At 43.8% G+C, this 27,131-nt stretch overlaps 1 protein-coding gene and 1 non-coding gene across 7 annotated transcripts in view; one reads left to right on the top strand and one right to left on the bottom strand.

The window, feature by feature from the left end:
• Positions 1-27,131, top strand: part of CENPP (centromere protein P) — a 279,890-nt gene that overhangs the window by 249,847 nt on the left and 2,912 nt on the right. For all 6 annotated transcript variants that reach the window (XR_004263557.1, XM_032260495.1, XM_032260492.1 and 3 more), the window contains one exon: positions 26,219-26,298. Coding sequence is in view for 5 of the 6 variants with exons in the window: in XM_032260495.1 (XP_032116386.1) it covers positions 26,219-26,298 (80 nt within the window). In the remaining variant the exon portion in view is untranslated. The remainder of the gene's footprint in view (positions 1-26,218; positions 26,299-27,131) is intronic.
• On the bottom strand, positions 19,077-19,183 carry LOC116538289. The gene has a single exon (XR_004263591.1). It is a non-coding gene; the product is annotated as a U6 spliceosomal RNA (small nuclear RNA).

Raw genomic sequence — 27,131 nt, 5'->3', positions numbered from 1 at the left:
TATGAATTCAGCAAATGTTTATCAAGCCCCTACTATGTGCCTACAGTTTAAAGTGAATAAGATACTCTCTTAACAAATTGCATGTTATATAGTTGTTTCAGTGCTTCAGTATTTAGTTGAAGCAACAAATATATACACCTAACTGTAATCACAATTGATTGCTATATTATACAGATTATATGGGGACATACTAGAGGAAGCAGGGAGATTTCCTGAAGAGATGGCATTTGAGTAGAATGACAAGAATTTGCAGGTGATGCCTGAAGGAAAACTGCTCACTAGGACTGGGTTGTAATATTAGAAGCAAAGGCTGGCTGGGAACAGTGGCTCACGCCTGTAATCCGGCACTTTGGGAAGCCAAGGTGGGTGGATCACAAGGTCAGGACTTCAAGACCGGCCTGGCCAACATGGTGAAACCCAGTCTCTAGTAAAAATTTAAAAATTAGCTGGAGGTGGTGGTGTGTGCCTATGGTCTCAGCTATTTGGGAAGCTGAGGCAGGAGAATCACTTGAACCCAGGAGGTGGAGATTGCAGTGAGCTGAGATTGTGGCCACTGCACCCTAGCCTAGCAATAGCTACTTGGGAAGCTGAGGCAGGATAATTGATTGAACCCGGCAGGCAGACATTGCAGTGAGCTGAGGTCCGTCTCAAAACAACAAGAATAAAAAAGCAAAGGCTAGAAAGTAAGTTTGGAGAAATATTACAGAGGATCTTGAGTACCACATTTTAGAAATAAATACTTCATTCTAGGCTCTTAAAAAATCACTTTATGACCAGGCACGGTGGCTCACGCCTGTAATCCCAGCACTTTGGGAGATCAAGGGGGGCAGATCACAAGGTCAAGAGATCGAGATCATCCTAATCAACATGGTGAAACCCCGTCTCTACTAAAAATATAAAAATTAGCTGGGTGTGGTGGCGCACACCTGTAATCCCAGCTTGGGAGGCTGAGGCAGGAGAATTGCTTGAACCTGGGAGGCGGAGGTTGCAGTGAGCTGAGATCACGACATTGCACTCCACTCTGGGCAACAAGAGCGAAACTGTCTTAAAAAAAAGAAGTCACTTTATATTTTTGAGGGAGGATAGTGACATGAAATCACTCATATTTAAGGATAATTTTGGAGATTTGTAAATGATAGAGAATCAAAAGTCTGGCTCCATTTTTGATAGTTGACTATCCGTTCACCAGTTGATGAGAATTTGGGTGGTCAGAACTTGTTTGTCTATATTGAATAAAGCTGCTGTGAACCTTCACATGTAAGTCTTTGTATGGACTTGTTTTCATTTCTTATGATTAGATTCCTAGGAGTAGAATTACTGGTTTTATGGCAAGCTTATGTTTACAGTTTAAGAAACTGCAAAACCAAAATGATGTAACAGGAAATGGGAGAGTAGGGCACTCAACGAATCAGTACCTCCACTGAAACCATCGTAAACCGCCAAAAATTGACAGAATAAACTTTCAGAACTGTCAGAACGATTGCAACGACCGAGCAAGTGCTTGGTGAAGAAAAGCTGTATGGATTCCAGTGAAAAATATTAATAATATGGTGTTTTCACTTGGCTATCATCTGTCCTTTCCTAGCACAGTAGTGGAGGCTGTGACACTAGGAGCCCATGTTCTTGGTGCAGCTTGTTTGGTACCAAGGGATGAATAAAGACCTCCTTAAAAAACTTGTTTTTTACCAAGGGACGAATATAGACCTTCTTAAAAAAACTTGTTCATTCTGACCTGCCTGCTGGTTCCTGAAGGGACTGGTGCAGAGGCTGACCTTTGTTCCGACACCTTCCCATGAGCTAGAGTAGCTTTCTGGGAAGTGGCAGTGTCTGTAGAAAAGAAAATTTTTTTTTGAGATGGAGTTTTGCTGTTGTCACCCAGGTTGGAGTGCAATGGTGTGATTTCTGCTCACTGCAACCTCCACCTCCCAGGTTCAGGCAATTCTCCTGCCTCAGTCTCCTGAGTAGCTGGGATTACAGGCAGGCACCACCATGCCCGGCTAATTTTGTATTTTTAGTAGAGATGGGGTTTCACCATGTTGGCCAGGTTATCCTTGAACTCCTGACCTAAGGTGATCTGCCTGCCTTAGCCCCCCAAAGTGCTGGGATTACAGGTATGAGCCACCACACCCAGGCTGTAGAAAGATTTAAAGTCATACACTACACATGCCTGCCTGGGGCAAGGGATGAGGTGAACAGAGCAAGCAGCAGACAAATTTAAAAACCCTGGAAGGAGGAGGCTGGGGGAAGTTTCTTGGGGGACTGAGGGCTTGGAAGGACCATGCATATACCAAGGAAAAAAGATTACAACATGCATGCCTAGAATTGGATGCATACTCAGAAAAGACCTAAGAGGAGGCTAGCTTTGCACCTCTGCTGGAGCAAGTAGGGGGTGAGGGCTAAGGCAGAGTTGTAGGCAGAGTGCCATAGCTTTGAAGGAGTGCCCCTCTCAGAGCCAAAATGGACAGACCAGGAGAATTGATTTTTTTTTTTTTTTTCTTTTCTTTTGGTCTCCAGACATCTAAGGAAATCTCTATCAGGTCACTGGCTGACTAATGAGCTATAGTAACAAAGACTTCGCTGACCACACACAAGCAGGAATACAGTCTGTGCAACTGGTTTGGAAAAGTTGCTAAACAGACAACTGCAGCCCTCAGCAATCAACAACAGCATACCCTGAGGACAGGGGAGAATTTGATTCCCAGAGTCACTGTGTTCTGTATTCAAAATACCTGGTATTCAACAACAAAAATACAGGGCATAGAAAGAAACAGGAAAGAATATCCCATTTGGTAGGGGGCAGGGGAATGACAGAAATCATCTCTGAGGAAGCCCAGTATTGAACTTACTAGACAAACAGTTTTAATGAACAACTGTCCTAAATGTGCTCAAAGAGTGGAAACAAAAAACAGGAAAAAAGTATGAACAAAATGAGATATCAGTAAGAAGACAGAAATTATAAAAAAGGGGACCAGTCAAATTGTGGTATTTGTATACAATGGATTATTATTCAGGCATAAAAAGGAATGAAATACTGATGAACTTTGAAAATTGTTTGCTAAATAAGCCAGGCACAAAAGGTCACATATTGTATGATTCAGTTTATATGAAATATCCACAATAGGTATATCTGTAGAAACAGAAATTAGATTGGTGGGTGGTGGTTGTTGGGGCCAAGGGAGGCAGGAATTGGGATTAACTGCTTAATGGGAACCACTTTTATTTTGGAGTGATCAGAATGTTTTGAAAATAGAGGCAGTGGTTGCACAACACTGAGAATGTAGTAAATTTCATCTAATTGATTACTTTAAAATGGTTACTTTTGGGATGGATGCAGTGGCTCATGCCTGTAATCCCAGCACTTTGGGAGACCAAGGTGGGTGGATCGCTTGAGGTCAGGAGTTCAGCCTGGCCAATGTGGCGAAATCTGTCTCTACTAAAAATGCAAAAATTAGCTGGGCATGGTGGAGCCAGGCATGGTGGTAGGTGCCTGTGATCCCAGCTAGTTGGGAGGCTGAGGCAGGAGAATTACTTGAACCCAAGAGGTGGAGGTTGCAGTAAGCCAAAACTGCACCAATGCACTCCAACCTCAGTGACAGAGAGTCTCAAAAAAGAAAATAAAAAATAAAATAGTTACTTTTATGTAATGTGAATTTCACCGAAGTATAAAAATAAAAAAGAGAGCAGCTGTGAGTTTTAAAATGTTTTCCTCTGTTGTAATGTCTCCCTTCCCGTCACCTAACTTCTAAGATATGGACTCAGGGGAAAGTGTATTTGAAGAGAGAATAGATCTATAGAATGTTTAGTCAAAATCTTCCATAAACACGTAAGAGAATCACTTCACACCAATTAAGATAGCTGTAATCAACAAGACAGACAATATCAAGTGCAAGTGAGAATGTAAGTTTGGGAAAAGGATCAGGTAACTGTAGGATGGGAATTTATGTCTTTGCAGCCATGCTTTCCTGGAAGAAGCTCCAATATTGGGCCCCAGGGTTAGGGATGTAGGAAGATAAGAGATAAGAACATTCGCCTTATAAGAGATAGTAAATCCCTAGTGTGAGACTCCCATGAGGGGTGAATATATGTGGAGTTATGAATAAATAAGATATCTACATTACTACAGAATTTAAGGGAACAATTATAGCTTAATATGCAAATATATCATTTCAGAATTTATAAAGGACATTAAAAAATTGAAGGATGCCAGGTGCAATGGCTCACATCTGTAATCCCAACACTTTGGGAGGCCAAGGCGGACAGATCACCTGAGCCCAGGAGTTCGAGACCAGACTGAGCAACATGGTGGAACCCCCGTCTCTACCAAAAATACAACAAAAAATTAGTTGGGCATGGTGGCATATGCCTGTAGTCCCAGCACTCTACCACTAGGGAAGCTGACATGGGAGAATTGTTTGAACCCGGGAGGCGGAGGTTGCACTGAGCCAAGATTGTGCCATTGCACTCCAGCCTGGGCAGCAGTGAGACCCTGTCTCAAAAAAGAAATTTTTTTGAAAGAAAAAAGGAAACTACCAAATGATCTTATTAAATGACTTTACCATTTTATGATTTACCAAAAACTTGTGTGTAAGATAAGACTTGCAGGGAAAAAAATATCCAAACCATACTTATTGGAAGATATGCCCTTGTCTGTCAACCCTAACCCAGGAAAAGACATACTGACTACCCAAAACAGCATTTTCACATTCTTGAAATTACACGGACATTCTCATACATGTTGGCTGTACAAACAGTATATGAAGTTCTCTTCTTTACATTCTTACCTGCACTTAGTATTGCCTGTCTTGTTGATTATAGCTATTTTAATGGGTGTGAAGTGATTCTCTTATATGTTTATGGAAGATTTCAACTAAGCATTCTACAGATCTATTTTTTATTTTGAGCTATTTTATTTTGGGCTTTTAATGATAGGTGAAATTGTTGCTGAATGCTTTTTTTAACTACTTTATCTTACAAAGTCTAGTTGTAATTTAAATTGGAGATAATCATATGGTCACATTTCCTGACTCTATCCGTTTTTATTCACCCTTTAATTATGTTTTTGTTATGTTTAAAATATTGTATTCATCTGAAAAACTTAAACTACACAATATCATCCCTGCTCCCCAACTCCCACCTCCCAAAAAGAGACCTCGTTATTTCTTCTCCCCACTTATGACAACATCATTATCACATTTACTTACAAAGGATGTGGAACAGAAAAGACCCAAAGAGTTTTGCAAAAACCAGGGCACTGGCAGGCACTGGTTGAGCAAATTTCTCTAATGTATGTCAGTGGTGAGGCACAGTTCAACAAAGGGCTTTCAAAGGCTTTAATTCTATTAACACAACAAATTCTTAACTACTTGTTCTAAGGTTTTTTTCATACTTGAACTTTAGTTTCTTTCAATGCATTCTCTTGCTTTATAAGACAGTATAAAACACATCTGGTTAGCATTCAGTACGTATGGCACTTGTAAATAAAAACTCCTCTTTCTGTTACAAATGTGTGAATAAATGCTATACTTAAAGATATTTGATTTTAAAAACAGTGTAGAATTCGCGTTTGTCTGAGGCTGAAGTATGACTTTTAGGAAATTGGAATCTATCCTTTGGCTACTTTGTCTTTAAGAAAGAAGCTGAAGCTTGGCTGTCTTGGCTCACACTCTCTGTTTCCATTTCCTCCTGCGGGCCAGGGCCGCATAATCAAAGTTAGACAGTTGTTATGCAAGCCTCCTGGGCTCTGGAGCCCTTGTCCCTGTCCAGCCCTTAAACACAATGTCTCTCTGTTTCCAAATAAATCCACGAACTGTACAATCCCTTTCCATGTCTTTGGTCAGCCTTAGCTTCTGGAAATTATGTTTCTTCAACTGTTATTTAAACGTGTAAGTTAGCTGACTTCTTAATAGAAGGAGATTTTGAAAGATAAATAGAAAGTTCACAAACATTAAAACAAATGTGTATAACTAATATCTGCGTGTAACAAAAATTTCTAATCTGTAGCTTTTGGCCTGTTTATTCAAACGCGATGCAACTAATTATAGCGAAACAAAAGCATGTAGACCATAGTTTCAGGATAGATAAGTATTAAACAATTAAAGTTTTGAATAAGTGAGCCAAGAGGGAGTCAACGTTAAAATCTTTATACTTTCAGATAAGTTTAAACCTTTCTACTCACTGAAATACCAAGAGAATGGGAATGCACTGAAAACATTATTCAGAGCACACTGAAAAATAATAAAAAATTGTGCTTAAGATAAGACCTGCAGGGAAAAAAAATCCAAACCATACTTATTGGAAGATATGCCCTTGGGTTAGGTCAACCCTAACCCAAGAAGAGACATACTGACTTCCCAGAACGGCATTCCAGATGCCACAGTGTTAACAAAGACTTGCAGATTGCCCATCTTAATCCAGGAAGATCACAAGAAATTGTAACAAATCCTGGAGAATCTGTCCACAATGTCTCATTTATGGGTTACTGTTCTTTAGGATAAATATGACTAAGCTAGAAAAGATCCATAGAGAGGAAGTAAAGTCACCAAGACGGCTACAGAGCTTCCAGATGAGAAAAAGAAAAAGCATTCTTCAAAGCAGAAGGGTAACAGTAGAGAGGAGGCATCTTGGCACTCATCACAATATTTAAATTATAAATTTAGTTTATTTCATTATTTATTATCTGTCTTTTCCGCCAAATTTATGCTTCATGAGGTCAGGAATACTGTCTTAGTTTTTAACTTTTTGTTGAAATATGGACATACAGAAAAGGGCGTATGATGACACATATGCATCTATAAATGTACACCTTACACATTTAACATGGATATATTTACACATGATAAATATACAATTTGATAGTTTTTCACAAAATGAACTTGTATGACCACCATTCAGATCAGGAAAGAGAGCATGAGAAGCCCCAGAGTGCGAAGCCCCTTCACTCCTTTCCATTCATTCACCTGCCCAGAGTGAGCACTCCTGGCTTCTGACAGCAGGGATCTGCTAGCCTGCTCTAGAACCTGATGTGGATGAAATCGGGCCACGTGTAGTGTTCTGTGCCGGCCTTCTTTTGCTCCCCCATTGTTTTTGGTGAGGTTCATCCACATTGTGGGTAATTTTCGGTCATTCATCTCATTGCTGTATAGTATTCCATTGCTGTATAGTATTCCATGCTACAAAGTCTTTATCCGTCATACTGTTCCTGGGTATTTCTCAGTTCTGGCCATTATAACAGTAGCTATGAGCATGGGAACATGTGTGCAGATTTATGTTGGGTGGAATTGCTGAATCATGTCATACACATATGCTCAGCTTTGGCACATGTTTCCCAACAGTTTTCCAAAGCAGCTGTACCAGTTCACATTCTCAACAGCAGTGTATGAGGGATCCATTTGCTCACACCTGTTTCAACACTGGTTTTGTTAGTCATGTTTAGCCAGTTGGGTGTGTGTGTTGTGGTATACCATTGTGGTTTTAGTTTGTATTCCCCTGATGATGCACAGTGCTTATTTTGTTCATCCATATATACCCAGCGTTTAACATCATGTCTGTGCTTATTAAGGCTCTTTCTATACAAGTGAGAGAAGATGGGACAGAAACCCAACTTATGTTGGCTTAAATGAAAAGGAACGTTAGTGGCTCCTGTAGCTAGTGAAGAGACTGGAGTAGCTCAGACAACCAGAGCTGCTGGCTCCCAGGCTGGAGGCTTCTCTCCCACTGTGTGAGCCTCCCAGCAGCCCTGGCATCATGTCCCACAAGCATCCACCTCTCAATCCCAGGCAGCAGGAGAGTTGGCCCTAGGGAGCCACATTCTGTGTAAGATGCTGAGAGTGCTATGATGAGGTGAACCAGCTCCTAAGCAAAGGTGGGAAGGATTTGTCACCAGAGGAAGGGAAATGAGAAGGCTCACCGGACAAAGAAAAACAGTCCACCATGGCGTCACACATAGGAGACATTCCATAACATTGTTTTGAATGAATGAGGCAGCCCAAGCTTATGTTATACAGTCATATACAGGGTGAACCACAAGTATTTTTACTGAGAGTTACTCTAGTCAAGTAAAGCCATTTTAAGACAGCAAAGGATTTTTCTTTCCTTTTGCCTTCATTTCCCCTAATTCAAGAGCTATTCTATGTTGAAATATGAATAGTTATAAGATGTTTTGCCAATTCATGGTTGATCTATATAGAAATGCATAAATGAAAGAGTGGTGTTTGCTACTCTCCTGTTATCTGTTTTAAGTCAAGCCCATAATAACCTGGTTCCTTCCTCCTGCCTGGGCCAACAATGAAAGCGAACAGTGATTAGAGCTTGGCAGAGCTGGTTTATGTGGTCTGTGGCGAGACTACAAGGCGAGTGTTATTTTGGGACCCAAATAAAATAAATTTTTTTCTTTAAACTCTTTTGGTAAAAAATGGGAGCCACTTATTAAAATAACCAAGCATAATACTTAAACTGGTAGCAGTAGATAAAGGGAACCTGGTAGAGAAGCAAGAATATAGGTACACTTTGCTACCCTTCTCATGAACCTCAAACGTATGTGATATCCTGGATGGGAATCCTGGAACAGAGGACATTAAGGTAAAACTGAGGAAATCTGAATGAAGTTTGGACTTTAGTTATAGTAGTGATGCAGCAATCTTGGATCATTAATTGTAACAAATGTCCCATGCTAATGTAAGATGCTAATAACAGAGGAGTAACAGGGGAACTGCATTCTAATCAGCACTTCAGCAAGATCACGGGGAACCTAAAATTTTCTTGAGAAAGGCACCTTGAGCAGGTGGCCCCACAAGCAGGTGGCCCCGCTGCTGCTTCCACTTCTGGCTCTGGGACACTGGTGCAGCACGGCATGTCTGAGCCTTTTTTTTATTTTCAAAATGGGCATAATTTTATATCCCTCCCTCATAAAGGTGTTCTGTGATTCGATATTTAAAAGATCTTTCAATACTAGAACTACTATGCAAATGGAATAAACTATCATTGTCTTTTGGACTGCTTTGCTGAGACTTTTCATCACCCCTTAAGTTTTAAGTCTCTGCCTAGTATTCGTTTTATTTTTTCTTAACTATCAGCTCTTGATGTAATACAAAATTTCAACTTAAAATTTCATTTGTGCCCAGGCATGGTAGCTCACACCTGTAACCTGAGCACTTTGGGAGGCCAAGGGTGGAGGCATTGTTTGAGGCCATTCTGGACAACATAGCAAGACCTCATCTCTACAAAATTTTCTTTTAACTTAAAAAAAATTTTTTTTTAATTTTTCATTTATGTAAGTTATTTGTGCCCTATTTTTCTTTGTCCTGGATGTGAGAAGTTGTTCTTTTTCTTTTTTTTCTTTCTTTCTTTTTTTTTTTTTTTTGAGATGGGGTCTTGCTCTGTCGCCCAGGCTGGAGTTCAGTGGCACCATCTCAGCTCACTGCAGCCTCCGTCTCCTGGGTTCAAGCAGTTCTCCTGACTCAGCCTCTCAAATAGCTGAGATTACAGGTGCACACCACCATGCCTGGCTAATTTTTGTATTTTTAGTAGAGATGGGGTTTCACCATGTTGGCCAGGCTGATCTCGAACTCCTGACCTCAGGCGATCTGCACACCTTAGCCTCCCAAAGTGCTGGGATTACAAGCATGAACCACTGCGCCCAGCCTATTTTCTCCCATTTTTAAAAAGCTGAAAGCATTTAATATAAGGCTCTGAAGTACAAGTTTGAACATACATCATTGGATTTATAAAATACAGTGTAAATATTATTTAAACCTTTTTTTTTTTTGGAGACAGAGTCTCGCTCTGTAGCCTAGGCTGGAGGGCAGTGGTGCAATCTCGACTCACTACAACTTCTGCCTCCCAGGTCAAGTGATTCTCCTGCCCCAGCCTCCTGAGTAGCTGGGACTGCAGGCACCCACCACCATGCCTGGCTAATTTTTATATTTTTAGTAGAAACGAGGTTTCACTGTGTTGGTCAGGCTGATCTTGAACTCCTGACCTCGTGATCTGCTCACCTCAGCCTCCCAAAGTGCTGGGATTACAGGCGTGAGCCACTGCTCCTGGCCATATTATTTAAACTTTAAATTCTATACCCAAACTATTCATCAAATATGAGGGAAAATTAAACACATTGTTAAACATGAAAGTCCTCAGAAAATGGCAGATTGAAATGTGCAGCATTTATCAGGAGGCCTGCCAAAACCTTTCTAAAATGACAGTAAAAAGGTGTTTTGTTTCTTTGTTTGTTTTGAGGCATAGTGTTGCTCTGTTGCCCATGCTGGAATGCAGTTGTGTGATCGTAGCTCACTGCAACCCAAAATTCCTGGGTTCAAGTGATCCTCTTACCTCAGCCTTCCAAGCAGCTAGGGCTACAGGCCCACACCACCATGCCTGATTTTTACAATTTTCTGTAGAAATTGGGTCTCACTATATCGCCCAGACTGGTTACTTTTTAAAAGACATAAATGTACAGATAAAGAAGAGGTAGGGCCATGCCAAGCCCTGGAGTTCAAGTGCAGCCTAGGCAACATAGTAAGACCCTGTGTCAAAAAATAAGAAGAAAAATAGGTGGGAAGAAGGCAGCAATACAATATTGGAACCTATAAAGTGTGGTATTTGATTAGAGAAAGCCTTGAGGAAGCCTCATGTTTTTGAAGAATTCCAATTTGCTCAGAAATGGGAGACATCAAGTACATTGGAAAGTGGGAATGGGATGGTGAAGAATTAGTTAGAAGTCTGTACAGAAGGCAGAAAGGCTCTCCCACACCCTGGCTTCTGTCGCCACAATGACAGCAGCCATCTATTAATAAAAAACGACGGTAAGAGGCAGCTCTCTGCTCTTCTGGACTCTGGGCCCCACTGGCTTTTTTTATAACCTTCCTCTATGATACTTCCTTTTAGTATTTTTAATAAAAAATGAGGCATAGGATGTTTCCTTTACTAGATCAGGGCTCTTTAAGGTTGAGACTTGGCTACATTCATGTCTGGCACTGGATTGGGAATAAGTGAGCAAACTTTTTAGGGGCAAATATATTTCCCAATAAAAATGTTTTTTTCTGCTACCATCAAAGTCAGTTGCCAGCACTGAATTATGCTGCTACAAATTGATTGTGATAAAACTTGACCTGTGCACTAATGTATTTGAGCTTAGAAATGTTATCTAGTAGAATGTTTATGAGCTCGGGTTTTAGAATCTTTCCCTTAGGTTTTAATCAATTTACTAGTTGTGTAATCTTGAGCAAGTTATCTTAATTATTCTGAGCCTTAGTTTCTTTAAAATGAGCATCATACCAAAGATTTCATGTGACTGCTGTGAGGAATGAATGAGCTAGTGGAAGTAACTGCATAGGGCCTGCAAGAGTGAAGGGCTCCAAAATGGGGTGGGGCCCGGAGTGGGAGGGATTCGTCTTGTGAAAAAGAACCTGAAGACCTTAAAAACTCCTACCAATCTCAAAATGTTTGTTATTCCATGGAAAAGTTTAAATGAGAGCATAATAACTTTAAATTATAGTTAGTTTTAATGTTTCTAGACAGCCTTACTTTGAGATTTATGAAATAATGGGAGTTTAAACCTTAATGATAAAATTTTCTGTGTATATCTGGAATATTACTTTCATTATCTGTTAGAATTACATATGAATAATTACATAAAGAAAAAATTGTGGAATTATCTCGAGAGTTTCTAGCATTTATTATTACATTTATATGTGTGTGTATAGTTAGCTTCTTCATTACCTTTTCTGACTATTTTGAAATAAGTCAACTTGGCTCACCTTTTCACATTAGTGGTCTAGGAGGGAAGTTAATTACTTTTCAAAGCATAAAATTACGACATGATTAACTTCCGACGATAATCTGAAAAACAGAACTACTGCTAGGACTTGCATTCCCATCTGAAGTGATCTTTGTTTTCTTTAGTAATCTTAACGGGAAGTGGTTTTTAAGGGTACATTTGCCTTTAGAGTGATTGTAGGGTGAGTGTTTCTAAGGTGTATAAATTACCAGCTTTGCTTGAGTAATTTTCCCCTTTCCATTCTAAAATGGGAAAGTACAGAAGAATCATATTTGTAACTTTTATTCATTTTTAAGATTCCCTTCTTTTAGTTCCATTTTCTAAACAAAGTGTTTATGGCCAAACGTTCACATTGTAATCTCTCCTAGCACCAATTCTGTTTTCCCAAAAGGTGCTAAGGGCTGTTTTCAAACTGGTTTGAGGTGGAGCTCTTTGGGTGTGTGGGTTTTGTGAGTCACAGGGCTCCTCTCTGTCTAGTCTGGCCAAGGGCAGGGGCCAGCTCTCACCCCGACTGCCATGGGTCCCTCTGGGAGGAGTGAAGGAGGGGAGAAGGCGGCCATGTGAGGGCGAGTTGGCCTCATCCCCGCAACCCCAGCATGGTAGTCCCTGCTCCTCTGAGCTGTCTATAATCACCGTAGCAAAGGGACAGTGACTTCCAGTGAGAAAACCCTCCACAGAGTGTCCAGAGTAGTGGTAGTCTAGAGGATGTGTCAGGAGGGAGAAATTAAATGGGGAAATAATGTGTCTTGGTTTTCTTTGGGGGCATGATGTGACATGACACGGAGAGAGGCAGCACTGGGTCCCACTCTGTGCTGTGTGCACAAGAGTCCAGTTGGAACAAAGTCAGGAGGCAGGGCATCCCACTGGCCTGTCCACGTGGCCAGCTCGGAACACTGTGTTTCCTGTCTCCTGAGACAGAAATTGGTTTGAGTAGCAAAGATTACAAAGATTATAAAGATTATAGATAAATGAAATTTAAATATTCAATTATAAAACAAATAACTGAAGGGTTTTTTCAGGAATTTTTCTGCTCTAACAAAATTAAAATGAACTATGATAAAACATGGCAAAAACTACAAGGTGGCCAGGTACGTGGCTCACACCTGTAATCCCAGCACTTTGGGAGGCCGAGGTGGGTAGATCACTTGAGCTCAGGAGTTCGAGACCAGCCTGGCCAACATAGTGAAACCCCATCTCTACTAAAAACACAAAAGTTAGTTGGGCATGGTGGTGCACACCAGTAATCTCAGCTACTTGGGAGGACAAGAATCGCTTGAACCTGGGAGGCGGAGGTTGCAGTGAGCCGAGATCGCACCCTGCACTCCAGCCTAGGGGATAGAGCAAGATTCTGTGCAAAAAAAAACTACAAGGAAATAGAAATATGGTCGCAAATAAAGGGATTTCTGTTGGAATTTCCTCATCCCTAGAGGTTTGAAAACCATTTTACTATCCAGAAACACAGAAATAGCACCTAAACCAGGCCCTAAAAGGAGTTCGGGAAACAAAAAGGGTGAAAAGGAAAAGAAAAAAGTCAATCTTAGGCTTAGGGGCCAAGGCCATACAGGACAGACCTCCCCCTCCAATGCCAGCCCCTGGCTAGACTCTCACTGTGGCATGTGGCAGTGACTGGTCACTGGTTTTTAAATCTGCATTCCTCCTGTGTCTCAGGGTCACTTCCCAAGAGAAAGCACTATTAAAAGTACAGTGTGGTTCCCACTAGACTTTTCTCCATGTAGGAGACATGGTCAGATTACTTTCCCCCAGCCTGTGGCCTCCTCCAGCCTCTCTTTTGGTTTATCTGTGCCTCATGAATGTCCAAACTGCCTGGAGCTTCACAGGCTTCCCTAGGGGACCAGTGGGACCCACCTCTCCTGGTCTTTCAGGGTCCATGACTTCTGCAAAGGGCCAACGAGTAACTTTTAAGCTTTGCAGCCATGTAGTCTGCTCAGTCACTAGGCTCAGCACAGAAGCAGCCACAGACTGTATATACCTACATGAGTGTGGCTGTGTGCCAATCAAACTTTATTATGGACACTGAAGTTTGCATTTCATATAATTTTCACATGTCACGAAATCTTTGGAGTTCTTTTCAACTATGTTTAGCTCGAGGTTCCATACGGGAACAGAAGGGCGTGGGATCTGGCTTGGGGCCTGTCATTTGTTGCCTCCTGCCCCGGCTCTCTTCCTGTCGATACAGGCCCATTATTCACGCTTGCATTTGCTGTTTATTAAAATTCCCCATCTCTTCGTTTTAGAAATGCTGTTGGGATATATTTCCTATAGAGTGGGTCTCTTTCAACTCTGGGTTTCCCTAGTTCTTCCCAAGTCTGTACAAACAAGAAAAGTTGGGTAAAGGAAGGATAGAGGCTCTCGGCTTGTCTTCTTCAAAGGTCCGGAGATGAGGTAAGTGCTGAGGGCCGGGCCGCCCCACCGGGGCTAGGGCACATGGAGAATGTTTGGCAGAAGCTTTTGTGAGGGTTCTGGGGTGTCAGTCACTACCAGAAATACAGCACAAATCATGCCTTGGCTGGGCCGGGTCGGCCATCCCTTCTGGTGGGGGCTGTGTTTTTATTTCTGCGGCAAAGTGCTGCAATGACATTCCAACTCTCCCATGTTGATGACCCACCATGGGTTTGGAACAGAGAGGCTTTTCTGGTTGTTTGTTTTACTAAGCAATATTTAGGACACATTGTTTAACTCCCTATGGACAAGCAATCTTTTTAACAGAGCTCCTCAGCTGTTCCCAGTTATTTTCGTGGATGGTTCCTACAGTACAGGTCCCCTGAGGGGTCCTTCCTGGACACCCATGTTCATCCACTGAGGGCGTCTGATCTCTGACTTCCACCCCCACACAGGGTCAGACAAGTGGGTCCGATGCCTCCTGAGGCAGCAAGCTGCTGTGCTCCCTTGTTTCTTACCAACCAGACGACTCTTGGGGGCAGACGTGTGTGTTGCTGGGTCTGTGTTTGTGTGTCCGAGCCTCAGGACCACATCCAGGAAAATGAGGCTAATATGGTTTACAGGAGGCAATTCAGCAGCACACAAACAAGTAGCAGTGATACAAGCAGACTGCATTCCGTTCTGCGTGTATCACTGCATGGACGTGTTTACTTCAAAAACACAAGTCGAGTCTAGAAAAACCGGTTAAAAATCCACACAATGATACAGTCTTCCTGTCCTGTATGTAATCAGAAGATTTAAAAGTCAGGCACCTTTGTCCAGCCCTGTAGCCTGGGATTTCTGTTAACATTTCAGTCAGATGGTGTGTCACTGAGGGACTCTCTTCTGCTAGTTGTGCCAATCAGGAAATTTCCAAAGGGGACTTCTGGTGCTGCCAGTGGATAGTTGTTACTTCAAATGATTGTGATGATATGAAGCACTTCTTCTCCAGAATTTCCCTCAAATAGCCAGTCCTTGCCGTGTTAGAGCTCTTGAGAACCTGAAAACCCCATCTCGCCTCCCCACAGGGGTATAAGCCCTCGTTTAAACACCACGCTGTGACCAAAAGGACAAAGGTGCCTGGCCTGATATTAGGCCCGGGAAACTCTGTGTCAGATGGATGACTGCGCCGTGTCAGCTCCGTGTCACACTCCATGGCCCCCAAAGGAGCAGGCTGCAAGGGGACAGCAGGCACTCTTGGGAGACTGTAAATCACCTGATCAAACAAGTGATACATTGAGGGTGAAGGGATGCAGTCCCTCCCCAGCAGCAGAGCGACTGACAGATGTCAAAGGAGCTGGACTGAAGTGTCTGGGAAAGCTCGTGCCTGTGTTTATTGTGGGTGTGCACAGACGGGTGGAAGCAGCTGCAGGTGGCTCATGCACGTGCGCACACCAGCGCGTCCTTCCTAGCTCTTTCCACTGACAGGCCCTAGAAGTAATGAAGCTCCAGGAGCAAACCAGGTCCTGGTTTGTAAATACTGTCAGCTCCTTTGATTCCAGAGCTGGGCAGGGAAGCACAAAATGAGCCCAGAGTAGCTGGTGATGCCAGAGAGCAGAAAGACCTCAAAGAATGGTGGGGCTGTGTTAGAAAAACCCAGGAGCAGTTTGTACGGGCTCATACTGGCCAGACCTGGGGGCTGGAGCATCACGACCCATGGTGATCTTAAACGTTACAACCTGTGGAATAAATAAATCACTTGTTTATTCCACAGGCTGTAACCTGTTTAAGATCACCATGGGTCATGATGTTCAAGTGGTTACTGATACAAATGAATAAGGGAGAGGAGGCTCTTTCTGCTGGTAGAAAGCCAACAGATGCGAGAGGAATGATGGCAATGGAAAGTCAACCTTTGGGACCCTCACTGTCATTGGTGTAGCCATGAGCCATTGTAGAGTCTTGGACTGGGAAGCGGACAGTGGTCTCAGGACATCCCATGGAGCGCAGTGGTGTGGCCGTGTCTGAGGCACACACAGCAGTATTTCTGTGGGGCTCCCAACCCAGCATCACCTCATCATGGACACGCAGCATTAGGCCCAGATTCAGCCATTTGTGGTGCCAGCAGCTGCACCCAGGCTGTCATGGGGCCTAAGGGGATGAGGAAGGAGAGAGCAGTAGGGACAGCTGGGGACACCTGAAGAGGGCACGTTCTGGTTTGGACAGCTATGTTTTGGTCACACAAGAGATATGGTCAATTGGGGAAAAGCCCTGTGTGTGTCCAGGGGTGAGAAGCACCATGTCCCAGCATGGGGCAACACAGAGGGAGGTGACAGGCAGTGTGAACCGGCGGCAGCTTCTCATTCTTTTCATGTACAGTTTCTGTAAGTTCAAAATTACATTCAAATTAAACTTTAAAAATACAACTGAGGCTCAGAGAGTTTAAAAGGGATTTCTCAAAGTCATATAGCCAATCAACAGCTAAGTGGGCTGGGGTGGGACCAAGGCCTCTTGTCCCAGACAGAGCAGCTGCTCTGGCCCCAGGGCCCTGGCAGTAACTGTTCATTCGGTATTTGTTTGATTGTCTAACACAGGTAAGATCATACGCATGTTTTTTTTTTTTTTTTTAATTTTTATTTTTATTTATTTATTTTTTTTTCATACGCATGTTAACGTGTAAAGAACCTAGACCAGTGTCTGGCACAGAGGTACCCCTTTGTATTTGCCAGTTTTCTTTCTGAAATGAGGGCAGATCATTGTTCTTCCAAGCGCTCCTGCTGTAGGCATTTCTAAACCTTTCTGGAGTTTGTCTCACTTCTCTCAGAAATCTTGTGCGTGGAGAGGAAGGGTATGGTGGTCCACTCACCAAGACGCCCACAGGGCCAAGTCCAACAGACGTGTCTGCTGATTTCATCAGATGCCGCAGGAGTAGCTGCCCACACCCTCCTCAGCGATCCCTGTGTCCTTCCCCATCTTCCTACCTACACTCAGCTTCGATCACCCCGACACACCCCTCCTGCCTTACCCCACAAAAAGTACCTCATCTGCACTCCTGCCTTGGAGGTCAGGAACTCTCCACCCACTGCATTCAACAAGCCCTGATGCCACACCCCCAGAGCACATCCACTTCACTCCAGTGTCACTCAGCCATAGTCCCCTTGCGTTCTCCCTCATCTCTCCCACCTCCTCAGCCGACTTTCCACGCAGCAGTCAGCGTGATCCTTTCCAAATGACATCAGGCCAAGCCCTAGGGACCAGCCTGTGTGTTCTGGCCCTGCACCACTTCCAACTTCATCCTTGCCCTTCTCCCCACTACAGCAGGAGGTGACAGGGCTGATATGCATTCTGAAAGAATCATTCAATGCTCCCAGTTTTGGGGCTCATTAATGAATATTTGCATGCAGTTTTTTGTATGGACATGTTTTCCTTTTGTGTGTGTGTGTGTGTTAAAGGTTTTTTTTTTTTTTTAATTGTACTTTAGATTCTGGGGTACATGTACAGATCATGCAGGATTGTTGCATAGGTACATATATGGCAATGTGGTTTGCTGCCTCCATCCCCCTGTCACCTATATCCGGCATTTCTCCCCATGTTATCCCTCGCCCACAGCAGACCCCAGTGTGTGATGCTCCCCTCCCTGTGTCCATGTGTTCTCATTGTTCAACACTTGCCTGTGAGTGAGAACATGTGGTGTTTGATTTTCTGTTCTTGTATCAGTTTGCTGAGAATGATAGTTTCCAGATTCATCCATGTCCCTACAAAGGATATGACTCATCATTTTTTTACGGCTGCATAGTATTCCATGGTGTATATATGCCACATTTTCCTTGTCCAGTTTATCACTGATGGGCATTTGGGTTGGTTCCAAGTCTTTGCTATTGTAAACAGTGCTGCAATGAACATAGGTGTGCATGTATCTTTACAATACAATGATTTATAATCCTTTGGATATATACCCAGTAATGAGATGGCTGGTCAAATGAAATTCTATTTCTAGGTCCTTGAGGTATTGCCACACTGTCTCCTACAATGGTTGAACTAATTTACACTCCCACCAACAGTGTAAACGTGTTCCTATTTCTCCACATCCTCTCCAGCATCTGTTGTCTCCAGATTTTTTTTTTTTTTTTTTTGAGACGGAGTTTCACTCTTGTTACCCAGGCTGGAGTGCAATGGCGCGATCTCAGCTCACTGCAACCTCCACCTCCTGGGTTCAGGCAATTCTCCTGCCTCAACCTCCTGAGTAGCTGGGATTACAGGCACATGCCACCATGCCCAGCTAATGTTTTGTATTTTTAGTAGAGACGAGGTTTCACCATGTTGACCAGGATGGTCTCGATCTCTTGACCTCATGATCCACCCGCCTTGGCCTCCCAAAGTGCTGGTATTACAGGCTTGAGCCACCGCGCCTGGCCTGTCTCCAGATTTTTTAATGATCACCATTCTAACTGGCATGAGATGGTATCTCAATGCGGTTTTGATTTGGATTTCTCTAATGACCAGTGATGATGCGCTTTTTTTCATATGTTTGTTGGCCTCATATAGGTCTTCTTTTGAAAAGTGTCTGTTCATGTCCTTCACCCACTTTTGAGTGGGATTGTTTTTTTCTTGTAAATCTATTTTCTTTGTAGATTCTGGAGATTAGCCCTCTTTGTCAGATGGGCAGATTGCAAAAATTTTTTCCCATTTTTGTTGGTTGCCAGTTAGCTCTAATGATTGTCTCGTTTGCTGTACAGAAGCTCTGGAGTTTAATTAGATCCCATTTGTCTATTTTAGCTTTTGTTGCCAATGCTTTTGGTGTTTGAGTCATGAGGTCCTTGCCTACACCTCTTTCCTGAATGGTTTTGCCTAGGTTTTCTTCTAGGGTTTTTATGGTGTTAGGTCTTATGTTTAAATCTGTAATCCATCTGGAGTAAATTTTAGTGTAAAAAAAAATATGGAATGCTTCACAGATTTACATGTCATTCTTGTGCAAGGGCCATGCTAATCTTCTCTGTATCATTCCAATTTTAGTGTATGTGCTGCGGAAGTGGGCATGGACATATGTTTTCCTTTCTCCTGGGTAAATATGTAGGAGTGAGATTGCTGGATCACGTAATAAGTGTATGTTTAATGCAGTAAGAAGCTGCCAAATTTATCCAATTCCTAGCAGCAGCATATGTTAGTTCCAGTTGTTCCACATCTTCACCAGAACTTAGTATTGTTGTCTTTTTTTTTTCAAGACAGAGTCTCACTCAGTTGCCAGGCTGGAGTGCAGTGGCATGATCTCAGCTCACTCCAATCTCCACCTCCCGGGTTCAAGTGATTCTCCTGCCTCAGCCTCTGGAGTAGCTAGAGTTACAGGCATGCACCACCACATTCAACTGTTTTTTGTATTATTAGTAGAGATGGGGTTTTACCATGTTGGCCAGGCTGGTCTTTTACTCCTGACCTCAGGTGATTCACCCACCTCAGCCTCTCAAAATGCTGGGATTACAGGTGTGAGTCACTGTGCCTGGACTGCTTTTTTATTTAAGACATCTTTGGTTAACCCAGAAGTACACAGATTTACTCAGAAGTTTTATAATTTTAGACCTTATGTCTCTTTTTTTTCAGACAACAGAGTTTCACTCAGTCATTCAGACTGGAGTGCAGTGGTGTGATCCCAACTCACTGCAATCTCCATCTCCCAGGCTCAAGCAATTCTCATGCCTCAGCATCTCAAGTAGCTGGAATTACAGGCACATGCCACCACACCTGGCTGATTTTTATATTTTTCATAGAGAAGTGGTTTCACCATGTTGGCCAAGCTGGCCTTGAACTCCTGGCCTCAAGTGATCCACCCACCTTTGGCTGCCCAAAGTGCTGGGATTACAGGTATAAACCACTGTGCCCAGCCCCTTACATTTCTATGTATGATTCATTAAATTTTTGTATATGGTGTACAGTAAGCATTGAAGTTCTTTTTTTTACATGTGGATATCCAGTTTGCCCAGTGCCAGCTACTCAGGAGTCTAGGGTAAGTTTTGCCAGCATTTTATGCCACTGATGTCATCTCTCACCTCACTGGTGTCATCTCCCTATAAACCACGGTATCTTTTTTTTTTTTGAGACAGAGTCTTTCTCTGTCACACAGGCTGGAGTGCAGTGGTGTGATCTTGGCTCACAGCAACGTCCGCCCCCTCCAGTTTCCAGCAGTTCTCCTGCCTCAGCCTCCCAAGTAGCTGGGACCACAGGCATATGCCACCATGCCCGTCTAATTTTTTTTTTTTTTTGCATTTTTTAGTAGAGATGGGGTTTCAGTATATTGGTTAGGCTTGTCTCAAACTCCTGACCTTGTGATCCACCTGCCTCGGCCTCCCAAAGTGCTGGGATTAAAGGCATGAGCCACTGCACCTGGCCAAACCAGAGTATCTTTCAAAACAGAAAATGTTACTAAAATAAAAATGAACTCAAGATGATTAAATGAGGGAAAGAAGAATCTTTTCAACAATTGGTTCTCAGACAACTGGATAGTCACAGGCAAAAGAGTGAAGCTGGACCCCCTACTTCACATCATATATAAAAATGGACTCAAATTGGATCAAAGACCTAACTTTATCAGCTAAAAATGTAAAACTAGAATTCAACATAAATGTAAATCTCTGTGACTGTGAATTAGGTCATAGTTTCTTAGCTATGACATCAAAATCACAAGCAGAAAGCAAAGAGAATAAAACTTAAATTGGACTTCATCAAAATGAAAAACTTTGCACTTCAAGTGACACCATTAAAGAAGTAAAAAGATAACTAACAGAATGAGAGAACGTTTTTGATCATGTATTGGGTAAGTGACTTGTTCTAGAATATAAAAAGAGCTATTACAATTCAATAACTAAAAGATAACCCAATTTAAAAATAGGCAAAGGAATTAAGCGTAGTGGCTCACACCTGTAATCCCCGCACTTTGAAGGCCAAGGCAGGTGGATCACTTGAGCCAAGGAGTTCAAGACTAGCCTGGGCAACATGGCAAAACCCCATCTCTACAAAAAAAAAAAAATACAAAAATTAGCCAGATGTGGTGGCATGCGCCTGTAGTCCCGGCTACTTGGGAGGCTTAGGTGGGAGAATTGCTTGAGCCTGGGAGGTGGAGGTTGCATTGAGCCAAGACTGTACCACCACACACCAGCTTGAGAGACAGAGTGAGACTCTGTCAAAAAAAAAAAAAAATTGGCAAAAGATCTGAATAGACATTTCTCCAAAGAAGGTATACAAATGGCCAATTAGCACATAAGAGAAAAGGAAATAACTCGAAATAACAGTGAGATACCAACTCATGCCCAAAATGTTGATGGGGCCACTGAGAAATCAGAACTCTCATATACTGCTGGTGAGATTATAAAAACAGTGTAGCCACTGTGGGAAACAGTTTGGCAACTCCCCAGTGGATAGAGAGTTATTATATGACCCAGAAACCCCACTCCTAGATATATAACCAAGGGAAATGAAAACATGTATGTATGTCCAAAACTTATACAAAAATGTTCATAGCATTATTTCAAAAAGCCAAAAAAGGGTGAAGCACAGTGGCTCATGCCTGTAATCCCAGCACTTTGGGAGGCTGAGGCAGTAGAACTGCTTGAGCCTTGGAGTTTGAGACCAGCCTTGGGTAATACAATGAGACCCTGTCTCTACAAAAATAATAACATTTAAAAAAATCAAATAGCCAAAAAGTAAAAACTGCCCAAATGTCTGTTAGTTGATCACTGGACAAACAAAATGTGGTACATAAAAGACCACGTGTTATATAATTCCATTTGTATGAAATGTCTTGAATAGAGAAGTTTTAGTTTTAGCCCTTACATTTCTATGATTAAATTTTTTGTATTTGGTGTGCAGTAATCATTGGAATTCATTTTTTTATCATGTGGATATCCAGTTGGCCCAGTGCCAGTTACTGAGGAGTCTAGGGTGAGTTTTGCCAGCATTTTATGCCACGGTGTGACCTCACTGATGTCATCTCTCTATAGACCAGAGTATCTTTCAAAACAGAAAATGTTACTAAAATACAAATGAAACCAAGACAGAAAGTAGCCTGTTGGTTGCTTATGGCTGCGCTGGGAGGGGGGTGTTAGGGGACTAGGGGCAATAGCTAAAGGGCACAGGGTTTTTTAGGGGGTGACGAAATGTGCTGGAGTTAGAAACTGGTGACGGCTGCACCACCTTGTGGATATACTAGTACCCACTAAATTATATACTTTAAAGGAGTTGTGTCTCATATAATTTATATAAATTTTATCTCAATTTTTTAAAAGTCATTGAATAAGCCAGACATAATTTTTGGAAAACACAAAATGAGTTAACATATCTGTGGACACCCACGGGTAGACTTAAACTCAGGATTCAAGGTTTCTCATTTAAGTGAGAGACATAGCATTCCTCTTTGGTACTGCACTGAAACATAATACAAGGTTGGTTTTCTGTAAAGCCCTGCTAAAAATTCTGTTCCCTTTGGACTAGCATCCAGCAACTACTGCAACAGCACAGCGGGTTTCAGGTGTAAAACTGGGGCTGGATATCAAATTGCCAACATTCTCACAGCCACCATCTTTCTATCATAAACACCAGGAGAGCTCTCAGATGCAGACTCCCCGCATATGGCAAGCAGCTGAACAAACACCCACTTGAATCACTGCCTCAGCATTTCTAGCTTAGGACAAGTTTTCCTGTGGATGGCTGGGGGCTCCAGAGGGGAAGCGCCAGCGCCTGCCAACCAGTTAGTGTGCACAACGAGGTCTCCCAACAGCTGCCCCCAAATAACCAGCTTCATGACAATATCCACAGAAGCACAGGTGTCCCCTTCCTTTTCCTAATAAGATAGAACTCTCAGGGGTGTGCAGGTCCCTCAGGTGCACTAGGAAGAGCCATGTGTCCAAGACTGTCCCACAAGGGCCCAGCCAGGTGCCTTCCTTCTCTGGGTTTTTTTTTTTTTAATTTTAATTTTTTGAGACGGATTTTTGCTCTTGTTGCCCAGGCTGGAGTGCAGTGGCGCGATCTCAGCTCACCGCAACCTCCGCCTCCTGGGTTCAGGCAATTCTCCTGCCTCAGCCTCCTGAGTAGCTGGGATTACAGGCACGCACCACCATGCCCAGCTAATGCTTTTTGTATTTTTAGTAGAGACGGGGTTTCATCACGTTGACCAGGATGGTCTCGATCTCTTGACCTCGTGATCCACCCGCCTCGGCCTCCCAAAGTGCTGGGATTATAGGCTTGAGCCACCGCGCCCGGCCGGGCCTTGGTTTTAAATGTGACACATCTAAGGAGCTTTCCAGATAAGGCTTAACGATTTTCCAATTCACTTTTTGTAACTATTTGTCATGGAAAGCATTAGAAAACATATGGGACATATCTCTTCCTTATCAGAGCATGTTTGTCTTAACTCTTTCTTGCTGATTTAGTCATCTTTTATCCACGTCAAATACAGTTATTTATTTATTTAGTTATTTTTCAGACGGGGTTTCACCATGTTGGTCAGGCTGATCTTGAACTCCTGACCTCAGGTGATTCGCCCGCCTTGGCCTCCAAAGTGCCTGGATTACAGGCGTGAGCCACCACACCCGGCCCAGTCATTTATTAAAATCGACTGCTGTTGAGATGTGCTGACCTTAGGCCTAAAGACCTCAAGCCCACTCTGTATTGAGTTGTATTGTATATAACTAATGTAACCATATTCACAGCTTTTCCATCTTCTCTCCCCACCTGTACATGTCTGTCAATGAGACCCATCCTTTCTATTTCAAGTTACCAGTGACCGTTACCTTGGCTAGATGAATGGAGCATTGTTAACTTCTACAAAAAGAACCTTTGCACACAGTCCCACGAAAATCTACCAGAAACACACACTGAATGCCTGATCTTTTCCTAATGCCCGTGTTTCTACCTTTGACTGTATTTTAAAAACTAAAAGGAGTCAAATACGCTTTAACTTTTTAGTGAAAGCATCCCTTTTAAACCCCTTTTTGCTGACAAGGGGAGGTGAAGAGAGGCCCAGAAGGCAGAGAGCTGCTCCATCTGCTCCCTTGTGCTTGGAGGCTGAGCCTCAGGCCCCACGTTGGAGCTGGCCCAGGCCCCAGCCGTCCTGATGAGTCCCAAGTGCTGCCGCTGAGCCAGCCTGGAAGCTGAGCTGCCACGTTCACAGGCTCTCCCTTACGGTCCTCATGTAGTTGTGATTAATTTGGAAGAGACTGCGGTTTAAAAATCAACCAACACTTTCCACTTAAATCACTTAGGTATACATTTTCTTATGGAAACTGTTGTGCTGAAGTTAGTAATTATCTGTAAGCTTCCACCAGGCCCCTCTCAGCCTCTGGCGGGTGCAGCTGGTGCTGGGATACATTCTCACTGCGCTGGGCCCACATGCACAGGGTGCAGGCCTCCCACACTGGCAAGAGCTCAGTGATGCAGGGGCTGCTTCCTTTAAAAGCTTTGTCATGCCATTGTCCCCACACAACCTCATTCAGCGGAGCTGATCTGGTTCAATCTGGCAAGTCTCTGAGCGGCAGGAAGGCCCTGTCTGCCTTTCCAGCCTCCTCCTTTGTCTTGTGTCTTCTATCTGTTAGGCTGGATGCTTCTCAGGGGACACCTCCCTAAGGCCTGGGGAGGCCACAGCACTTTTAATCGCGGCAGTGCTCGCTTGCGACTTAAGCAGCACCCCCAGGTTTCCCTTTCTGCATCAGTCGCTGTGAGAGGACAGAAAGGAAAGTACATCTGTCAGAGTGGCCCTAGGAACTCGACGTCTCAGGCGGAGCCTACTGTGAGTCTCCTGTCACCCTGACCTACAGTGTGTTCTCACAAGAGCAGACAAAAAGATACCTTTGTGCGTGTGTGTTTTGTTTCTTGAGACAGTCTCACTCTGTCGCCCAGGCTGGAGTGCAGTGGCATGATCTCAGCCCACTGCAACCTCTACCTTCTGGGTTCAAGCGACTCTCCTGCCTCAACCTCCTGAGTAGCTGGGACTACAGGTGCCCGCCACCATGCCCAGCTAATTTTTGTATTTTTAGTAGAGACGGGGTTTCACCATGTTGGCCAGGATGGTCTTGATCTCTTGACTTTGTGATCCACCTGCCTCAGCCTCCCAAAGTGCTGGGATTACAGGTGTGAGCCACTGCGCCTGGCCCAAAAAGACAAGTTTTTAAGAACTGAGAGGACGGGGCCACCGTTACTCTTATCAGCTAAGAATGTGTATCCTCTGTTCAGGTTCCAGTAAGTAAGCTGTGTTGTGGTTTCATGATCTAAATTCGCAGGTCAGTTCTGGTATAGCCAGAGGCTACTGGGTGCTGCTATGAATAGAAACAAGCAGACATGTCCAGAATTTTCACAGCCCATGGAGTAAAACAGACTCTTCCAGAACTGCAAACCTAGGTATCTGTGAGATTCCATTTGATTTCCCTGCTTTCAGGGCTTTTGACCTTAAAATGCCATCTCATCACAAAGATGATTTGGTGAAGCTTTCACCTTTCCTTTAATGCAGTGGGAGCTGCGCCGCCACTGGGCACAGTGAGGGTACCAGGGTGGGCTCCTGTCCATGCCCAGGACGGTGTGTGGGCTGGGCGCCACTGGGGTGAGTCCTGAGAACCAACAGGCGAGGAGCGTCCAGGCCCAGCCACAGCCCTCAAGGAGCCTCAGTTCAAAGGGCTTTTCAGGTCAGATGCTAAAACAGCTGCTTTCCAGCAAGAAGCCTGGCACATCTGCTTGGGGCATCCTCTGACCCGTCCTCCCTAGACTGTCCAGGTTGTCGTGGACAAGGACAGACCAAGGAGCCATCTCAGAAGGAAGGTGTGTGGGGAAACCTGTGAGATGAGAATACAGCTGTAGAGTGGTTATGTACAATGTTCATGATAGGAGCTTGGAGGCTGTGTGGCTGTGTAGAGACCTACAGTGGGACAGACGTGTGTGACGGCAAGGGCAGGAGGGGCAGTCGGCGCCCGTGGATGCTGTGCGCACACTGGGACGCTGATTTTCGCCAGATACCAGGAACGGCACCCCATGCCCCTCCCATGGCCCCTCGCCCCTCACCAATGGAACTGTCTGTAACAATTTCTTCTCCCCATGCAGGAAAAGTACCCAGATGCCGTGCACCTCTCAGAGGGGCCCTCCTCCCCCTCCATAGTGATCCGCAGTGCCAGCCAGCCAGGGTGAGTCTGCACAGGCCACAGGGCCTCCCATTTGCTGTTAAAACAAAGATTCTAAGTAGTAAACCACCTAACCGAGAACCAAAGGTCATCGGTTGGAGGAATCAGTGGTTCCAGCAGATACACCCCAGCGTGGGGGTGTGGGGAGCTGGAGCTCTGGAGGATGTGCTGAGCCGCAGGGGGAAAATGCCAGTCCTGGGGCCTGCCAGTGATGGTTTCCCTACGGGATCCTTAGAGAACCATGGAAGGGAGACTGGGAGAAAGTGGAGATGCTTGTGAATCTGCTGTTACTTCAGAAATAGGGGAGAATGAGTGGAAAGCCTTGAGGAGCCAAGCAATGAGAAGAAACAGGAGGACAGGCTCAGTGCCCCAACAGCACAGCCAATCCCTCCACCAGTCCCAGGCACTGCCCTGGCCCATGCCGTGTTCTCCATTCTCTTCCCTTGGTGCGTGCATGTGTGCACATGTATCCATCTGGGTGTACTTTTATGACCTGTGTGTAAATGCCTCAACTCACTGGTTTCCAAGCTTTAAAATCATGTGGTCGTTATGCAGGCTTCTGGGACTTGCCTTTGTCACCCTTCACTTCCTCTAGGATCATGAGCAGTTGCAGCGCAGTTTCGCTGCTCATCCTCTGGGAGGGATTCATACACAGTGTCTTTCTGTGCTCTTCAGCTCTAAAGCATGTGGCTTCTTCGTTCTGGCTCACACCCCTGGCACACAGTACACAAGCTTGTCCTGGGTTCAAATGCCTAGAAATGAAATTCCTGGGTCATAGGTGGATGCACATTCAGCTTTCTGTCAATGCAGATTATTTCCAAAGTGGCTGGTCCATG

The sequence above is a fragment of the Sapajus apella genome, unplaced genomic scaffold (assembly GCF_009761245.1).
Source record: "Sapajus apella isolate SASKATOON/1434 unplaced genomic scaffold, GSC_monkey_1.0 scaffold118, whole genome shotgun sequence".
In the NCBI taxonomy this organism is placed as follows: Eukaryota; Metazoa; Chordata; class Mammalia; order Primates; family Cebidae; genus Sapajus; species Sapajus apella.
Note: the sequence above shows the minus strand (reverse complement) of the source record. Positions and strands in the feature narration are given on the sequence as shown.